Source organism: Helianthus annuus, chromosome 13 (genome assembly GCF_002127325.2).
Source record: "Helianthus annuus cultivar XRQ/B chromosome 13, HanXRQr2.0-SUNRISE, whole genome shotgun sequence".
Lineage (NCBI taxonomy): Eukaryota > Viridiplantae > Streptophyta > Magnoliopsida > Asterales > Asteraceae > Helianthus > Helianthus annuus.
The window spans coordinates 122,128,549-122,146,439 of NC_035445.2; the positions used below are offsets into that span (position 1 = coordinate 122,128,549).

Sequence of the window (17,891 nt, forward strand, 5' to 3'; positions counted from 1 at the left end):
CAACTGATTGCACCTAAATACTAAACGAACTAACGAAGAGTGTTGGCAACATATGTAAAACTCAAGCCGAACTACAAGTCTCAGTTGATGCGCTTTATATGCACATTATGAAGGCAAAAAGAATGTTAAAAGCCAAATATGACATAAGTTCATAGTGCTTTCACAAAATTGATTATAAACTTTTGTAGTTAGTATACAATCAATGTTATTATTACGAAGTTTCATAAATTAGGTTTTAGGATGTTTAGTTGTAAATTTTCCGCTATATTAATGTAAAATCAACAATGCTAACGTTTAGTTACACACTTTATGGACACGACACACTCGCGGTGACGCGTAAAATGCTTGTTAAACATTAGAAAAGGAGTAACACAATGAAGTATTGTTTGCCGTTAAAAAAAATATTAGAAAAGGAAAAAAATGAACACAAAATAACGAAAATGCCATTCACAAACAAACCGTGGATACAAAAACACTTGGACCCTGCAAAAGGTTGTGTTTAGAATTTAGATCCAAGGCGGGCTTTTACTTTCAAGTTTCTCACTTTCATCACTCAATCGAATCAACAATGGATGTACCCAAAGATCAAATGTCCACTCTGCTCGATTGCGGCCTCTATAATTCTGCTCAGATGCTCGTAATCGTCTTCCCCTTTTTACCAATTGGGTTTTTGCTGATAACTGTAAACCTAATTTGTTTTCTTTTGAATTGATTGTCATTAGGGTTGTTTTCTTGTTTCTTCATCTTCTGTGAATAATGACACCAGCCCCCATCTCAAGGCAGAAAATCTGGTGAGTGGTTTATTTTTTTTATTTTTTTTTTAATGTTTGAATATGTTCATATGTGTGGTTTGATGATACCCTTTTTGAGCTGCAGTATGAATTTGTTCTGAAAGTCTTGATTTTTAACTTTATTTTTTTTTTGTTTTTAATGTTGTAATATGTTTATATGTGTTTTTTTGGTGATACCCTTTTGAGCTGCAGTTCGAATTTGTTCTGAAAGTGTTGATTTTTAACTTATTTTTTTTTTTGTTTTTAGTGTTGTAATATGTTTATATGTGTTTTTTGGTGATACCTTTTTGAGCTGCAGTTTGAATATGTTTAAAAATTGCTACTTTTTAACTCAAAAAAGTTGGTATGGATTTTGAGTTTTGTAGGGATGATGTAAAGGGACTAATGTTGTATACTCATGTTGGTGGTAAAAAGCCATATCGGTTTTTCATTTGTGGTTGGCTTTTGAGTTTTGAAAATTGATGTTGGGTTGTGCTAAACATACCCTATTATCTGGTAGCATAAAAGGGCGAACTTTGCATATAAGGGCTGTATAAGAGGCAGTGTTCATATGCTACATCTTATACGGGCCGTATATGTTTTTATAAAAATTAGTTACTTAAAGTTTTATAAAAATAATAAAGGGCAATAATTCAATAATAGGTTTTTTTTTTTTTTTTTTTTTTTTTTTTTTTTTTTTTTTTTCGTGTGTGTGTAAATTTACTGTTTCTTATATAAGGCTGGTTCTGTTTCAGGCTCTCCATGGTGATGCTTTGCTTCGAGATAAGGAGTACCGAAGAGCTATCGTAAGTTTCTTTACATGACATATTGGATCTTAAACTTTTCTGTATGCACAATGTGCATCTGTTTTAAGAACAAGAACTTAACTGTTTGCTTGTTTAGCATTTTGGAGTTATATTGGTTTTATGAAACATATGTTTCACTTAAGTTTATAGCTTTATGCTATCGTGTGTCTTTCATTATAAGACGATAAGCATAGGATTTTGTGTTTCGACATGTGCGGTAATAGTTTGGGCATATATTTATTTGGAGTTTTTGACCATATTTATATCTTTTTGAACCATTTGAGTTTATTTCATTATGAATTTAGTAAGCAATATAATTAACAAATAATTCTTGTTTCATCTTTCTCTAGCATGTGTATAAGCAAGCATTACAATATCACAAGATTGTTCCTAAAGTAAACGCAACGATTAGAAGCTCATTGTCCTCATCAAACAGGTCTTCTTCTCCAAATTCTTTCAATGTATCCGCAATAAATGAAAACGAGGTAGTACGTCGTATTTGTTTTTACATTTATTTATATTAACCAATCGTTCGTTTTAACTCATATCGGATAATCAGAACTATTGCAACTCTTTTCCTTCTTAAATATCAGGTGAAGTTTAAAATAGCAACTTGTCACTATGCAATAAACGAGAATAGAGCCGCTCTCACCGAGGTTTGAATAATATAATGTAACTAGGGCTGCAAACGAACCGAACGAACACAAACATAACCTTATTCGTGTTCGTTTGTTAAGAAATATATGTGTTCGCGAACCGTTCACGAACACTTATTGAACGAGATTTTTTGTTCGTGTTCGTTTGTTAAGGAAATGAACTTGTTCGTGTTCGTTTGTTAAGGAAATGAACTTGTTCGTGTTCGTTTGTGTATGTTTGTTAATTTTAGGCAACGAACAAAAACGAACGTTGATGAACACAAATGGAAACAAACAAACACAAACAATCGTTCATGAACCGAATATATAATACACTGACACTTATTAGATATTTAATTTGTCGGAATTTTGAATGTATTTAAATAAATATAAAAACTAAAAACACTAATGAACTGTCTAACACAAACAAACATGTTACCGAACGTTCACGAACATAAACGAACGAACACGACCTCTGTTCATGTTTGTTCATTTAACTAAACGAACGAAATTTCTTGTTCGTGTTCGTTTGTTAAATAAACGAACGAACATAAACGAACTTGCTGCCGAACGGTTCACGAACTGTTCGCCGAACGTTTGGTTCGTTTGCAGCCCTAAATGTAACGGATATGAGATCGAGTTGCAAGGTCAGTATTTTGACTTTTGTTTCATAATATAACAGATGGAAGCTATACCAACCAAATCAAGAAACTTGCAGATGAATTTATTAATGGGAAAGCTTTATCGATGGTCTAAACATATTCGTCCCGCTGTTGCTTGTTACAAAGAGTGTCTGAGGTATGCTGATAATAATTCATCTTATTTAAGTATGATAGTTGATAAATTTTATGTTTCTTGTCATATATCTTTATGTTTATGGTAAAATTTGTTAATTTATCAGTTGTTTTGTCACAACTAGGGCTGCAAATGAAATGAACTGAACATTCAGCGAACAGTTCGTGAACTGTTCGGCGGGAAGTTCGTTTGTGTTCGTTCGTTTAATGAATGAACAAATGCAAACAAGAAATTTCGTTTCGTTTAGTTAAATGAACGAACATGATATGTTCGTGAACGTGAATGTGAATGTTCGGTCACGTGTTCGTTTTTGTTTGTTTGTGTTTGGTAGTTCATTAGTGTTTTTAGTTTTTATATTTTATTTAAATGCTTCAAAATTCTGACAAATAAAATATTTAATAAGTATCAATGTATTATATACTTTGTTCATGAACGCCTGTTTGTGTTTGTTTGTTTATATTTGTGTTCATGAACGTTTGTCACCTAAAATTAACAAACGAACACGAACACGTTCATTCCTTAACAAATGAACACGGACATAAAATTTCGTTGGGTAAATGTTCATGAACACATATATTTTCTTAACGAACGAACACGTTCGTTTCGTTTGCAGCCGTAGTTACAACTATGTTACTACTTGATGCATTGATTTCCTTTTTGTTTTTTTGTAGACATTGCCCGTATACTATTGAGGCAATCATATCCTTAGCTGAGTTAGGTGTTCAAGCAAAAGATATTTTTTCATTGCTTCCACAGGTTTGTTGAAATCATCTCTCTATGTTTAATTATAACAACTATTTTGTGACTCGAAATAACAAGATTATGTATACGATGGAGTTCATTGGCGACTTGTTAGAGCTATCTAATTAATGTTTTTTTTCTCATTTCAATACGTTGAGTTTCTGTTTATTTAAAGTTTTAAACACGTTGTAATAATTTATCTGTGTTAATTTTGTTGTTCCAGACGCCTAATAGAAGTGGCAGGCCTCCTTTTGATCAGTTTGATTCCAGTCGTTGGCTGCAAGTGAGTTACTGATATTATTTTGCTTTATAAGTTTTATCATGGTTTGCGCATTTATTGTGACTTTTATAACGTGTTACTACTTGCTAATTGTTATGATGTTTTAATTATTTTTTTGCAGCGGTATGTTGAGGCTCAATGTTGCATTGCATCAAATGATTATAAAGGTTGGCCTATTTCCTCAACAATATATATATATATATATAGAGAGAGAGAGAGAGGCCAGTTAACGTACAATACGGCTTAACGTACATGACGTACGACAGATAATTACGCACGTTCATTTGAAAATCACACACGTTATAAACTAAAAAACCCAAATCACGCATGTCGGAAAACATTAATCACGCATGATGAAAACATTAATCACGCACGTTGTCGTACGTGATGTACGTTAAGCCGTATTGTATTTTACACTTTTCCTATATATATATGTGTATATATATATATAGTGAAAGTGTAAAATACAATATTGCTTAACGTACGAGCGTACGCTGTGAAATTACGCACGCTGTAAAACTCAAAACCCTAATCACGCATGTTGAAAAACCATAATCACGCATGTTATACTTATGTAATGAAGCATGTTATAATTATGTAATGAAGCATGTTATGGTTTTCAACATGAGTGGTTATGTCTTTTCAACATGCGTGATTATGGTTTTTCAACATGCGTGATTAGGGTTTTGAGTTTTACAACGTGCGTAATTTCACAGCGTACGCTCGTACGTTAAGGCATATTGTATGTTAATCGGCCTCTCTCTCTCTCTCTATATATATATATATATTGGGATGTCAATGTATTGATTTTAGTTAGTTAGCTTTTTTTTTTCTTTTCTTTTGTGTAAAGTGGGAATTTATAATCAACAATTTAGAGGGTGTTTGGGATTACGTTTTGAAGTGATTATTGCGTTTGTAAAACATAAATAATCTAAAAAAGTGTTTGGATGAAAAAGTGATTATCTGCCTCCAAAACGCAGTTTTGGAGAAGCATGTACCTACATGTTTTTTCAAAACGCAGTTTTGAAAACGCAAAATCTATTTTGAAAACGCAACACCAAACACCCCCTTAGTTATTGTTCAATGATAATCAATTTTAAAAAAAAAATTCATTACTTAAAATAAAGTGTCATATCGTCATATTTTGTTTTCTTAGGGTGTTTTCCTGATATACATTTTACAAATACTAAAGGCTAAGTAATAAAATTTTTAATATCTTCAAACTGAATTTCAAACAAAATATCTCTAAAAGGGTTTACACTAAATAATAACATTTTAGTTTTCTTTAACTGATGTGAGTAGTTATTACTTATTAACATCATTTTTATTTCTTCAGGTGGTCTAGAACTCTTCTCAGAACTTCTTCAGCGTTTTCCTAATAATGTGCACATACTGCTTGAAATGGCAAAGGTTAGAAATACCCTTTCCAAACTTATTTTGCATGTATTTTAAATTTCTAAAAAGAGTCAAGTACACGGATGGTCCCTGTGGTTTACCAAAACTTTGGATATGGTCCCTAGCTTTCCAAAAGTACACGGATGGTCCCTGTCTTGGTTTTAAATTGCGTGATGCGCTCCGATACGTTTAGTCCAAAAATATGATGCGCGATGCGAGCGCATCACGTATGTGATGCGTTCTTTATAAAAAAATAGTTAAAAATTATTTATACATCAACTTATAAAAACATACTTAAAGTAAAACAACTGACGTAATTAGAAGGTAAGAATGTGTTTTTTGGTTCAAATCAAGCATACTAAGATGTTAATTATGGAAAAAACCGAACACAGTTCATAAAATCTGGAAAAAAGCATAAGAAACAATGTTGCGTGCATCAGAGCGCATTATGCGAAATGCGCGCAATATTCTCGCATCACGTAAACGCATCGCATCAGCTGTTGCGATGCGCTCTCATTAGCGCATCAGGCGCATCACGCATTATGCGCGCATTTTAAAACCAAGGTCCATGTGGTTTGCACTTTGTAATGCATTTAGTCCCCAACTTTGCCTAAAAGTACATGGGTGGTCCCTTTGGTTTGCACTTTGTAACGCATTTAGTCCCTAACTTGGACCTGCTGAAACCTTTAGATTTGTTAGCTACAAATGGGTACATCTTATAGTGTGACGTTTCTCAATTTGGTAGCGTCTGTCCATAGTTGTTAATAGCGAATAGCGACAAATAGCGATAGCGAATAGCGACCACTATTTTATAAATAGCGATACACTAGAAAAAGAATTTTGAAAATTTTTATATGTATATTATATCAAAATACCTTGGTATATTTGCTATTCTACATGTATATTTAACAAAAACCTAGAAATCCAGTTATTTTATAGCTACCTTTAATTGCTATTTACATAAAAAAAACCTAACTGTCGCTATTCACGCTATTGGTCGCTATGACCAGATAGCGACACTTGGTCGCTCGCTACATAGCGCGCTATAGCGGTCGCTATAGCCGCTATTGACAACTATGCGTCTGTCTCACATCTAGGTTTCCACCTTTCCGGGACACAAAGTGTCTCGGAGCGCCCTCACTATTTAAAATCGAGATTCCTGTTCATCTTATAGTTTTTATTATCCTATTGTTAAAACTATTTTGTGAGTAGACAAGTTAATATGTAATAGAAATACGGAGGTAATTTATAGTGTTTTTTTTTTTTCTAGTTTTAATTGATTTTTTGGTTGAACGTACAGGTGGAAGCTATTATTGGAAAAAACGATGAAGCCATTACGAACTTTGAGAAGGTAAAATTGCTACTGCTTGTTCATATTGATTAAACTACTTGACATCATGAAACTTTTACTCATTTGTTTAGTTTTATTTTTATAGGTCCGATCGATTGATCCTTATGTGGTCACCTATATGGATGAATATGCTATGCTTTTAAAGCTAAAATCTGATCCACAAAAGCTAAACAAGTTAGTGCATGATTTGCTGACCATCGATCCTGCTAGGCCCGAAGTGTATGTCGCTTTGTCGGTTTTGTGTGAACGGAAAGATGAACGGGCCGCTCTAGCTAATGCTGAAAAAGTAAGATTTTCATTGAGATGACAATTTCTAGGGCTGCAAACGAACCGGACGTACACGAACAAGGTTTTGTTCGTGTTCGTTTGTTAAGGATATATATGTGTTCACGAACTGTTCATGAACACTTACTGGACGAGATTTTATGTTCGTGTTCGTTTGTCAAGGAAATGAACGTGTTCGTGTTTGTGTTTGTGTTCATTTGTTAATTTTAGGCAACGAACGCAAACGAATGTTCATGAACACTAATGAACACAAACTAATGTTCATAAACACAAATGGAAACAAACGAACACAGACAAGCGACAAAATATATGATACATTGATAATTATTAAATATTTTATTTGTCGAATTTTGAAGTATTTAAATAAAATATAAAACTAAAAACACTAATCAACTATTGAACACAAACGAACATAAACAAACACGTTACCAAACGTTCACGAACATAAATGAACGAGCGCGGTCTTTGATCATGTTCGTTCATTTAACCAAACACACGAAATTTCTTGCTCGTATTCATTCATTTATTAAACGAACGAACACAAACGAACTTCCCGCCGAACGGTTCACGAAGTGTTTGCTGAACGTTCGATTTGTTTGCAACCCTAACAATATCTGCTCATTTACTTAATAATGGGTTCATTGGGGCTATGTTTGTTCTCTAACGGGTAAAATGGGTCACAAGACAAGTAGTCAGCTCATTAGTTTGCTTTTTTATCGGATGCTAAACGTTTTACTAACATTCTTTGTTACCAGAGCATTAAAATAGATGAGAGACACATAACCGGATACATAGTGAAGGTATTGCTTCAACTTGATTCATTAGATTGTAACTTATTTTATAAAATATAATCGTTTATCCATGAGGGTATTCATTGGTTTATAACTTTTAGGGTAACTTGTTCCTATCCATGAATCAACCAGAAGCAGCGGTGGTTGCCTTCAGGTCTGCTCAGGAGTTAAGAGCTGATCTCCGTTCGTATCAAGGTTTATTTACAACCGAAACTCACAAAATATATGCATATACATATACGTGTGTCAGTGTGTGTGCGCGTGTGAGTGCATGCATGAGATGCCGTACCAATTACTAAATTTATATGTTCTTTGTCTTAAAAGAATGATATAGTTATCGGTTTTTGCTAAAATATTTTGACCCACTTCCAAAAATCTAGATAGGAAATATATATTTTTTAAAAATAAGTAGTATTTTTATATCAACATTCTTGCGGTTTCTTGGAAGTTCATGAATAGGACAAGACTTTTATGATTATGACTTGATGTTCAATTCAGGATTGGTTCGATCTTATCTGGCACTTTCAAAGACGAAAGAGGCTTTATATACTGCAAGAGAGGCAATGAAGGCCATGCCTCAATCTGCAAAGGCTTTAAAACTTGTGGGAGACGTATATGCTAGTAGTTCTAGTGGCAGAGAAAAGGTATTGCGTTATTTTATTTAGAGTTAAGTGTCATTTACGTCCCTATGGTTTGTTCACTTTTGCCATTTCAGACCAAATTTTAAAATTTTACTATTTTCCTCCCTGAAATTCTCGAAACGTGCCATTTCAGTCCAAAAAACTAACCGCAGTTAAAAAAAATCAGTTAACTCAGGGACGAAAATGACACTTTATTCTGGATTTTTGGACTAAAATGACACGTTTCGAGAATGCCAGGGAGGAAAACTGTATATTTTTGAAATTTGGTCTGAAATGGCAAAAGTGGATAAACTACAGGGACGTAAATGGCACTTAACTTTTTTATTTAAGTATATTGTATTTTTTTCTCCATCCTGTTAAAACAAAGTTAGGCCAATAAACGGAATGTTCATGAACTTGTTCGGCGGGAAGTTCGTTTATTTAATAAACTAACGAACATGAACACAACTTTTTGTTCACTGAATTAAATGAACGAACATGACACATGTTTTGTTCGTTCATTTACATATGTTTATGTTTGTTTCAATTTAAATACATAACTAGTTAAATTATGTTCGCTCGTTTAAAACCTAAACGAACAACATGCATGTTTTCTTAAAAAACGAACATGAACAAAAAATGTGTTCGATTATATGTACGTGTTCGTGTTCGGTCAAAGTTAAATGAACGAACACGAACATGTCTCTATTTGTGTTCGCTCGGTTCATTTACAGGTCTAAACAAAGTCAAACAAAAGCTTTTATAAAGTCTGACAAGTCAACGACTGATATAAACGTTGAAACAGGCCAAGAAATTTTACGAGTCTGCCCTTAGGCTAGAACCTGGTTACCTTGGGGCTGCATTAGCATTGGCCGAGTTACATGTGATGGAAGGCAGAAACTACGAAGCTGTAACCCTGCTTGAACGGTACCTCAAAGATTGGGCTGATGACTCGCTTCATGTGAAGCTGGCCCAGGTTTTTGCTGCTACGAATATGATGCAAGATTCGCTCTCACATTATCAGGCTGCTTTGAGGTACCCCCCCTCATATGTTTTCTTTTAGTTCTTCTTTACGTAAATGCAGGTTGTTAACGTAGGGGGTGTTTAGATAAACGTATTCTGCTTTTAGTTATACGGTTGTTTAGGCCTCATATAATCAGTTTTGGGTTAGTTAAGGGTAAACTCTGTAGTTACCTATTTACCCTTTCATTAATGTTATTTCAAAGACTTTTATTCCCATTTCATATATATAGAGGGATGGGGTAGACATGAAACCCATAGTTATTGAGAAAACTTTAGAAACTCATGTAACTTTTTTTTTTTGAAAAAATTAGGGCATGTAACATACATGTTTTTAAGAGTTTTGGGCCAAAAAAAAAAATAAAAAAGCGCCAAGGTTTAATTTTTTTTAGCATTGTGTAACATATATGTAATAGTCGCTGTGTTTAGTGTTACACAAAAAACTTGTTTATTTTAAAAATGACCGTTGGCGGTTTTTTTTATTTTTTTTTGGTTCAAAACGCTGGAAAACATGTATATTACATACCCTAAAAATAAAAAAAAGCTTGTTACATAGGGTTTTCTTATTAACTAAGGTTTCATGTCAAAACTTAGCCTATATATATGTGTGTGTGTGTAGTTTTTAATTTCCTATACGAACTAAAACAACACAAAAATGAAGTAGGTCGGTATTTTATGCAAAATAACCTGTTTAAATTACCAGAACTTGCTAAACGATTAATTATCATTTATTAGTCATCTAATAATGGCGTATGATGTATGGAAGTGCTATCTTTACATTTGAACACCCGATTTTGATTATTAGTTATCACCTTATACCAAAAAATGCACATTCGAACAGTGAACACCTACCTAATAATGCTTTGATGCTTTCGTAAAACTACAAAAGTATCAAGGAACTGGAAGAATATTAGAAAATGCTTATTATGGTGCTGTATATTTTTTATGATTCAGGATTAATCCCCTCAACGAAGCAGCAAAGAAAGGGTTGGAACGATTGGAGAAGCAAATGAAGGTTTGTTTTTTCATTTCTTTATGCGTCTTTAAAGTTAGTACGTTGACACCATTTTTATTTGAAAGAGAAGACAAAACAGCAATAATAAATAAATAAATTGATAAAAGTCTAGCTAAAAGGAACAAGTCAAACGGGTTGAAAGTCACCGAAAGTCTATTTCTGATGTATACAACCTCCTAAATTATTTTTATTCAAATATTTTTATTATTATTGTAATATATATTCTTCAATAATAAATATCAACACATTAATCATTTATAAAAAAAGTTTAAAAGCCGACAAAAGGGTGTTTTTGTTTTAAACCATCCGGGCCGACCCATTCTAAAAATTAACCTGTTGCCTATACATCTGTGATCTGTTTAGGGAGTTGACCCGGATGCCCCTGAAGAAGAGGAGGATAATGATGGTGATGATGCCGATGGTGACCCTGAAGATGCAGAGCTTTTATAGTACATCAAAGGTATTATTCATCATCTTTAGATGAATCTTTGGCACGGAAATTAGTCAAAACCGTTCAACCGTTGAATATGAGTTTGTTCACGTAGATCTTCGCTAAACCTATCTTCATATGAAGTTTGACAGATAGTCAACAAGAGTCTGAATACGGGGTATTTTGAATTTGGTCAAAATATGTTTGTAAAAACTAGTGAGGTTGAACAACTGTAAGCTTGTAAAGTAATTCTACTAGGTTGACATTGATTGAAAGGTCAAACTGAAACTTATAAGGTTATGCATGTTCATAGCCTTTGATTGTTTGTCATTTTAATTAACAATAAATGTAGTTTGCAGTTATGTGTTTTTAGTATATGTTTTGTCAAAATGCAAGAATCTTCGAATGGTATTTACTCGCTCAAACAGAGTGAATTAGATCGTATAAAGATTGTTCGCTCTGTTGAAATGCTAAACAGTCAAAACTTAACCGTCAACCAAAACACATACATCTCAAACAGGCTAAACTAGCCGACTTGATCAAGATTAGGGCTGTAAGCGAGCTGATGCAGGTTGCGCTTGGGCTCGAAGTCACGAGTTAGCTTGGCTCGACTTGTTTATCTTGACGAGTTAAAGTGTTGCGCTTGAGCTTGGCTCGTAATAAGCTTGTGTCATCTTGTTTGTTTTTAGAATTATTTTAGTTTGGAATAATGGTTTTTAATAATCCAAACTATTAGCCGTTGGCCGTCAACGCCGCAACGGTTCCAACTTTAAAAATAACCAATGGTGGTTCCACCTTCACATATTGTAAACCAGTGGACCTTTACTATCAAAAAAGGAAAAGGGGACAAAAAGAAAGTAAGTTCTGTTAGTAAAGGTCTATTGGTTTACAATATATGAAAAGATCGGACCACCGCTGATTATTTTTGAAATTGAAACTGTTGCTGAACAACGGTTAATAATTGAGATTATTAAAATCCATTATTCCTTTTAGTTTTGTATTTTGTGTTTGTTTTTCCAATTAAGAAAACTCCATATGATATGGATTATCTGCTTGGGCTGATAGTAAAATTTTTTGCTTAGAAAATATAAAAAATGTTAATACTTTTTGGGTCAGAATTGATTTGAGTTTGAATTTAAACCTCTGAATACATGAAACTCCAACACAACATTTCTCAAAACCAATTTATTCTCTTATTCTTTTTATTCCGTTTCTTACATAATACAAGCTATTATCAAAATACAGTAGTTCAATGCCATAAATAAAAAAAGTACAATAATAATAATAATTTATAATTATTATGATGCAAACATGGGGAAACCACTTAAGCTTCAGTTTTATGAGGAATGAGCTTAATTGGAAGCCCATGAACTGGCCTTGGGAGTGGGTCAATTACCACTTTCTCATCAGGAATTAGCCTTTCCCAGTTGTATCTAGTGACTATGTTGTACATAAACACTAGTATTTCGGCTCGTGCATACTCGTTTCCGGGACACATACGCGCTCCGCCACCAAACGGCACAAACGTGTAAGGTGCAGGTCCCGCTCCTTCAAATCTCGAGGGGTCAAACTTCTCAGGATGCGGAAAGAATTCGTGGTTTCGCTGAGTGTAATGTGGAAGGTAATGTAGCTGTAGTATAAATACACAAGGAGAAATGTGTTAGGTAAAATAATATAAGCTAACAAGTTTGATAACGGTTTTCAGTTATGGTTTACCTTCCATCCCTTGGGGATTGTGAAACCGCCGAATGTGAAATCGGTTTTCGCGACACGGAATGCACCGACAGTTGGTGGACGCATTCTTAGCACTTCACACGCGACATTCCATGAGTATTTCATTTTGCGTAGGTCGTCCCAGTTCAGTAGTTCACCCGATGGTTTCGCCTTTGCTATCTCGGTTTGCTCTTTAATATGCAATGGAATAACAACCATATACTTGGTTAGTTGACATTTCAAGGTGGTGTTTAGTTGGTTTTGAATACGGCTTTGTTTTCAATATTAATTAATTTTTTATTTAAGTTTTGCGTGACAACCCAAAGGACAATTTTAAGCTGGCTTTACCTTTTAGGACCTCTCGGTAGACATCCGGGTAATCAACAAGCATCATCATAATGAACACGACCGTCGTGTTGATGGTGTCGTAACCACCGATTAACAACCCGAGCAAGTCACTCGACATGTCACCATCGGTTGTCGGAGCGTTGCTCGTGTCCTGGTTACGCTTATCAACCTCGACAATCATGTGAGAGAGCAAATTTTGCGACGGATCAGCAGTTCCGTCAGCAAGATCTTTCCTCCTTTGCGCGATTATGCCATTAATGACTTCGCGAATCCTTTTCGACGCTTTAACACCACGGTTAAACCTTGTCCCTGGAATGTTGATCGGAACCGCTATGATTCCACCGGCCGCCTCCACAAACGGAACCGCAAGCTTCTCTAACTCCGTCGCATCACGCACTCCCAGTAGCAACTTTACGGCCAATGCAAACGTGTATTTTGCGACGAATGGGCAAACCTCAACCTAGTGTACTAATGCATGTCAGTAATTATATCTTTGTAGTTGGTAAAAAATACGCAAGTTCAATTTTAATAATTCAAACTTTGATTTGTTGGCCCATAATTTAATGACATATGAGGTAACGATTTCAACTCTAAAATCGCCATCTTAGATACTCGCTAACAACCCAAAACCCATATATTTTTTCTGAACAACAAATTTGGATCACTGACGGACCACTGGAGTATCATCATGCCACCAACGGAACCACCCGATCATACCCAAAACCCATATATGATTATCAAAACAACCCACTTTTTAAAATTCTTTCTAAAACATACTCAAATACTTATTTAACAAGATCATAACCTGATCACGTCCAGTCCAGTAATCCTCCAAATGCTGCCTCAACTCCGAATCCATATCAGCAATATAATTCTTAACAGCATGAGCTCTCAAGAACGGCGGCAACAGCTGTCGAACCTTGGCGGATTCTGCGGTTACTGACTTATTATTCGACTTCTTGATAATACTCTCCACAGAACTCGGCCACCATACTTCAACAAGCTTGTTTTCATTAGAAAACAAGAACTTATTCCCTTCTGGGCCACACAAAAACGCCATTTTTTCACCAAGAATGGACGTCCCAAAAACTGTGACAACTGGTAATTAACGCCTCTTAATTACGTGATTAGCAAACGTTTAAGTCGATAATAAATAGTGTTTAAGGCACGAATTAACTTAATTAGGCTATTGTAATGCCTAGGAGCGCTTATCTGACACTACAGTGCGCATATGAGGATTTTCGGGAAATCTGTGGGATGTTAAACGATAACGAACAAAAACTGCACAAAATACCAACAACGCCGACAAATATTAAATTTTTACGATATATTTTAGCTTCGTAATTAAAATTTTACATCTGTAGTCGAAACCGAATCGAAAAGCGGACTAAAAACGGCGACGACACATTTTATGCGATTTTTATTGTTATCGACAGAAGAACGCTCCGAATGCGACTACTGATTCTATTTGTTCATAATGTGACCCTATAAATTTATTTCACGACATTACGGTGAATTCGGGTTTTGAAAACGGGTTCGTAGGATTAGCGGGCCACTTATACACGATATTGGGCTTGTTGGCCTTGGGCCCAAGCCCATTAGGGAAACCTAGTATTTAAAACTAGAGAAACCCTAGTTCCTCATTTTTACACCTGCGCACACAACGATCCCCTCCTCTACTCTCCTTCTCCTTCAAGAGTGAAACCCTAATCCCAAGTTCAGATCAACAGCCATATATGAAGTCCTTCCCTCATATTAATTTTGCTTTCTCTGTTAAATTAAAGAACATCCACACACAAATAACACTTTAACATCTTCACAAACTTCTGATTCACAAGGCAAACCACCATACTCACCTGCTACCCCCTAACCCCTCCCTCTCGATCCCCTCGGTCAGGTGACCGGAGCCGGACATGGGCATATCGGCGGACCTCCTCGTCCGTTCGACTTCACCGACGAGACACCCACCCCCAAATCACACCACCCTCCTTCGTGACCACACATCCGAACCCCCATCTTCTCCACACCCCCCCCCGGTCGATTAGCATGACGAACCACCACCACCGGCGTCTGGTGGTGGTGCGACGGAGAAACAGAAAGAGAGAGAGAGAGAGGCGATGTGGGAGAGAAAGGATGAAATGAGAGGAACGATGACGGAGACTGACCGGCGACAGGCCGTCTCTCGGACGACGGCAACGAGCGACGACGGCTATGGTGGTTGTCATCAGGTGAGATTTTATTCGGATTTGGGTTTCGGAGCAGCCATGGTTCAAGTATGGTTCAGTTCTGCTTGAGTGTTTCGGCTTGTAAGTAGATTGATTGTTTTTTTTTCGGGTCAAATATGGTTCGGGTGATGCTCGGGTCGGATCTAGTCAACAGTGTTTAAGTTTGGTTCGGGTTCTTGTTCGGTTCAACTCAGATCTGGGGTTCAAGTAGTCACATCCGCGGGATCGGGTCACGGTTCGGTTCGATTCAACAAGTCAGACTGCGGGTCAAAGTTAGTCAACCACAGGTCATGGTTTGTTTCGGTCAGATTTGGTTTCGGGTCAAACCGAGTCAACTCGGGTCTACAGACGGTCAACGCAGTCAACAACAGTCAATGAAGACCCGGTAAAGTTTAAACGACGCAAAAGTTTTGTTTCGTTATGCAGATTATAATTATACGCGACCGAGCTCGACCGATACCTTTAGCGACTATTTACATTTTATTTTGGCGTATTTGATAAAATTTTAGTATATATTGCGTGAGTTGATTGAATAATGTTTCTTGAATTGTTGAATTTTGACCAAATATCGACATTTGTGTTGTCGGGGTTATTCAAAAAACAGAGGAAACTCTGCCCGATTTTTATTAAAAACTTGGTTTACGAAACGTATATTGTTATAAAAACTATCCGAGTTTTATTAATAAATGCAAATACGGATGTATTCATTTGGTGATTTATTACTTAACGGAATTCAAGTTTATTATAAAGACTTTTAAGTTGGCGGCGATTTACGAACCATGTTGAAACTTGAACACTTTTATAAAATAAATTTAATTAGTTATTATATTTATAACAACTGACGAAAACTCGAAAACTTTTATAAAATAAACAAAATTATATATGTTTATTTCAGACGTTTAAAAACTCGAAAACCTTTTACGAGATAAATATCATTCGTAATAATTTTCAAATAACAAAGACGCGGAATTTCCTTCCTAAAACAAATATAATTAGTTATTTTATTTTGAACATCGATAATCCGAGCGTCTTTATAAATAAGTATAATAGTTTATATTTATTTCAAATATCGTGAATTTGAATACTTATTTCACACGTTAAGTCTTCGAATATATGCATATATATATATAAATATTTATGTATTTCCATCCTACGAAAACTATAACGGTATGTTACTGTATCATATACGACATTTCGAGTACGTACCATTATTCATCTACATCTTCCCTCGTAGAGTCGTTTTGTTAGCGACTCGGTAGAGCTCGGACACGTAGTTTATCTACATTTACATTAGAAAACTTATAATTATTCCTTGATTAGGAATGCTTTAGTTGCACGCTAGCGAGTTCACATTCTTGGAATGACATCACAGAATCACGTTAAACTAGTTTTGCACAGGAATGTCAAGGTGAGTTCATAACCCCCACTTTTTACTGTTTTACATTTTTTTTTATAAATGTTTTCGGGGGTGGAAAGGCATGCAAGTTTTTGCAAAAGCAAACACTATTTTGATGAACGAAAACACATATTTAGAAACCATGTTGCAAATGAATTTCAACGAACTCGAGAGGTTTACAAAAGGTTTATACTAAACATACCGGTTTTACAAAACGTGCATGATTTTCATGACTAGTGACAGAATGTCTTAGTTACTACAACAGAACTGGGTTGGCCTGCGTACGAAAAACGAGACAACTCAATGAGATCATGTCCCCCTTTTCTTTCAACGTTTCGGTTTACAACTTTCAGGGGGAAATACATGTCAAACTTAGGTATGATTAAGTTATGGAATGAACTCTTAGATCATGTGAGCATAGGCTGTAACTGAGGTGCCATTAATCCTTTTGAGGACCAAGGAACAAAGGTTAGATCTAATGGGTACGGGCGAGCCCCACTCACGGTCCATGGGTGACCACTTAGAGTGCTGTTGTGTCCCAGTCGAGGTGATTCGACACTAAAAATTTGCCTACGCGGGTTGAGTACCTCCTATGTCGTCGCATATATTAATGTCCTCGCGAAACATTAATGATCAACATGTTCATAGACGCTTTACATACCAACTTACAACACTAAAACTTTCAAATGTTTTTAATATACATTTGACGCAAACTCATAATACATGTATTTACAAACTTTGACAACACTTTCAACTTATGTGCAAATAAGAGGACGTGTTAGTCCTACTTACAAAGACTCTCGTGGGCTAGACTCACAACTTTAATATATCATGCCGAGAAAATGTTTTTTTTTATATACTTTCTTAACAGCTTTTAAACCGGTAAACAAAAAGATTTGTTTAAAATCTTTTTCAAAACAAACTATGAACTCGCTCAACTTTATGTTGACTTTTTCGCATGTTCTTTCTCAGGTTAAATTTTTCAAACTACGGAACGGTTGGAATAGGAGCACCCATGGGAATTCGAGTAACTAGCGGCGTTCATCTTCTAGAAGTCTTAGCTTATTTGCTTCCGCTGTGCAATGAAGATACCGGTCCAGTCACGCCAAGCTCTGATATTTCGGGGTGTGACAGATTGGTATCAGAGCTATAGGTTTCAGCGAATTTAGGTTTCTGTAGAGATACCTAGGCTTTAACCTCCCTTTCCTCTGGGGACTTAGAATTATTAAGACTATGAATACACACGGAACGCCAAGTACTCGAAAATGGGTCCCA

The 17,891-nt window shown here is 35.5% G+C and overlaps 2 protein-coding genes and 1 long non-coding RNA gene across 3 annotated transcripts; 2 read left to right on the plus strand and 1 right to left on the minus strand.

Annotated features, from left to right (window-relative positions):
* The first annotated feature begins 456 nt into the window (after nucleotides 1-456).
* Nucleotides 457-11,309, plus strand: LOC110899148 (anaphase-promoting complex subunit 7). The gene is made up of 18 exons (XM_022146022.2): nucleotides 457-637; nucleotides 723-791; nucleotides 1,526-1,576; nucleotides 1,927-2,061; nucleotides 2,170-2,232; nucleotides 2,894-3,009; nucleotides 3,678-3,762; nucleotides 3,971-4,030; nucleotides 4,149-4,194; nucleotides 5,364-5,437; nucleotides 6,723-6,773; nucleotides 6,859-7,059; nucleotides 7,814-7,858; nucleotides 7,951-8,044; nucleotides 8,348-8,493; nucleotides 9,275-9,504; nucleotides 10,444-10,504; nucleotides 10,868-11,309. The coding sequence occupies exons 1-18, from the start codon at nucleotides 569-571 to the stop codon at nucleotides 10,952-10,954; spliced, it is 1,683 nt and encodes a 560-aa protein (XP_022001714.1). The 5' UTR covers nucleotides 457-568; the 3' UTR covers nucleotides 10,955-11,309.
* An 865-nt stretch (nucleotides 11,310-12,174) lies between these two features.
* Nucleotides 12,175-14,055, minus strand: LOC110899149 (beta-amyrin 28-monooxygenase). Its single transcript, XM_022146023.2, has 4 exons — nucleotides 13,801-14,055; nucleotides 12,996-13,455; nucleotides 12,651-12,838; nucleotides 12,175-12,564 (listed from the first exon to the last, which is right to left on the minus strand). The coding sequence occupies exons 1-4, from the start codon at nucleotides 14,053-14,055 to the stop codon at nucleotides 12,259-12,261; spliced, it is 1,209 nt and encodes a 402-aa protein (XP_022001715.1). The 3' UTR covers nucleotides 12,175-12,258.
* A 491-nt stretch (nucleotides 14,056-14,546) lies between these two features.
* On the plus strand, nucleotides 14,547-17,650 carry LOC110899150. The gene is made up of 3 exons (XR_002569967.2): nucleotides 14,547-15,605; nucleotides 16,541-16,628; nucleotides 17,589-17,650. It is a non-coding gene; the product is annotated as an uncharacterized LOC110899150 (long non-coding RNA).
* The last annotated feature ends 241 nt before the right edge of the window (nucleotides 17,651-17,891 follow it).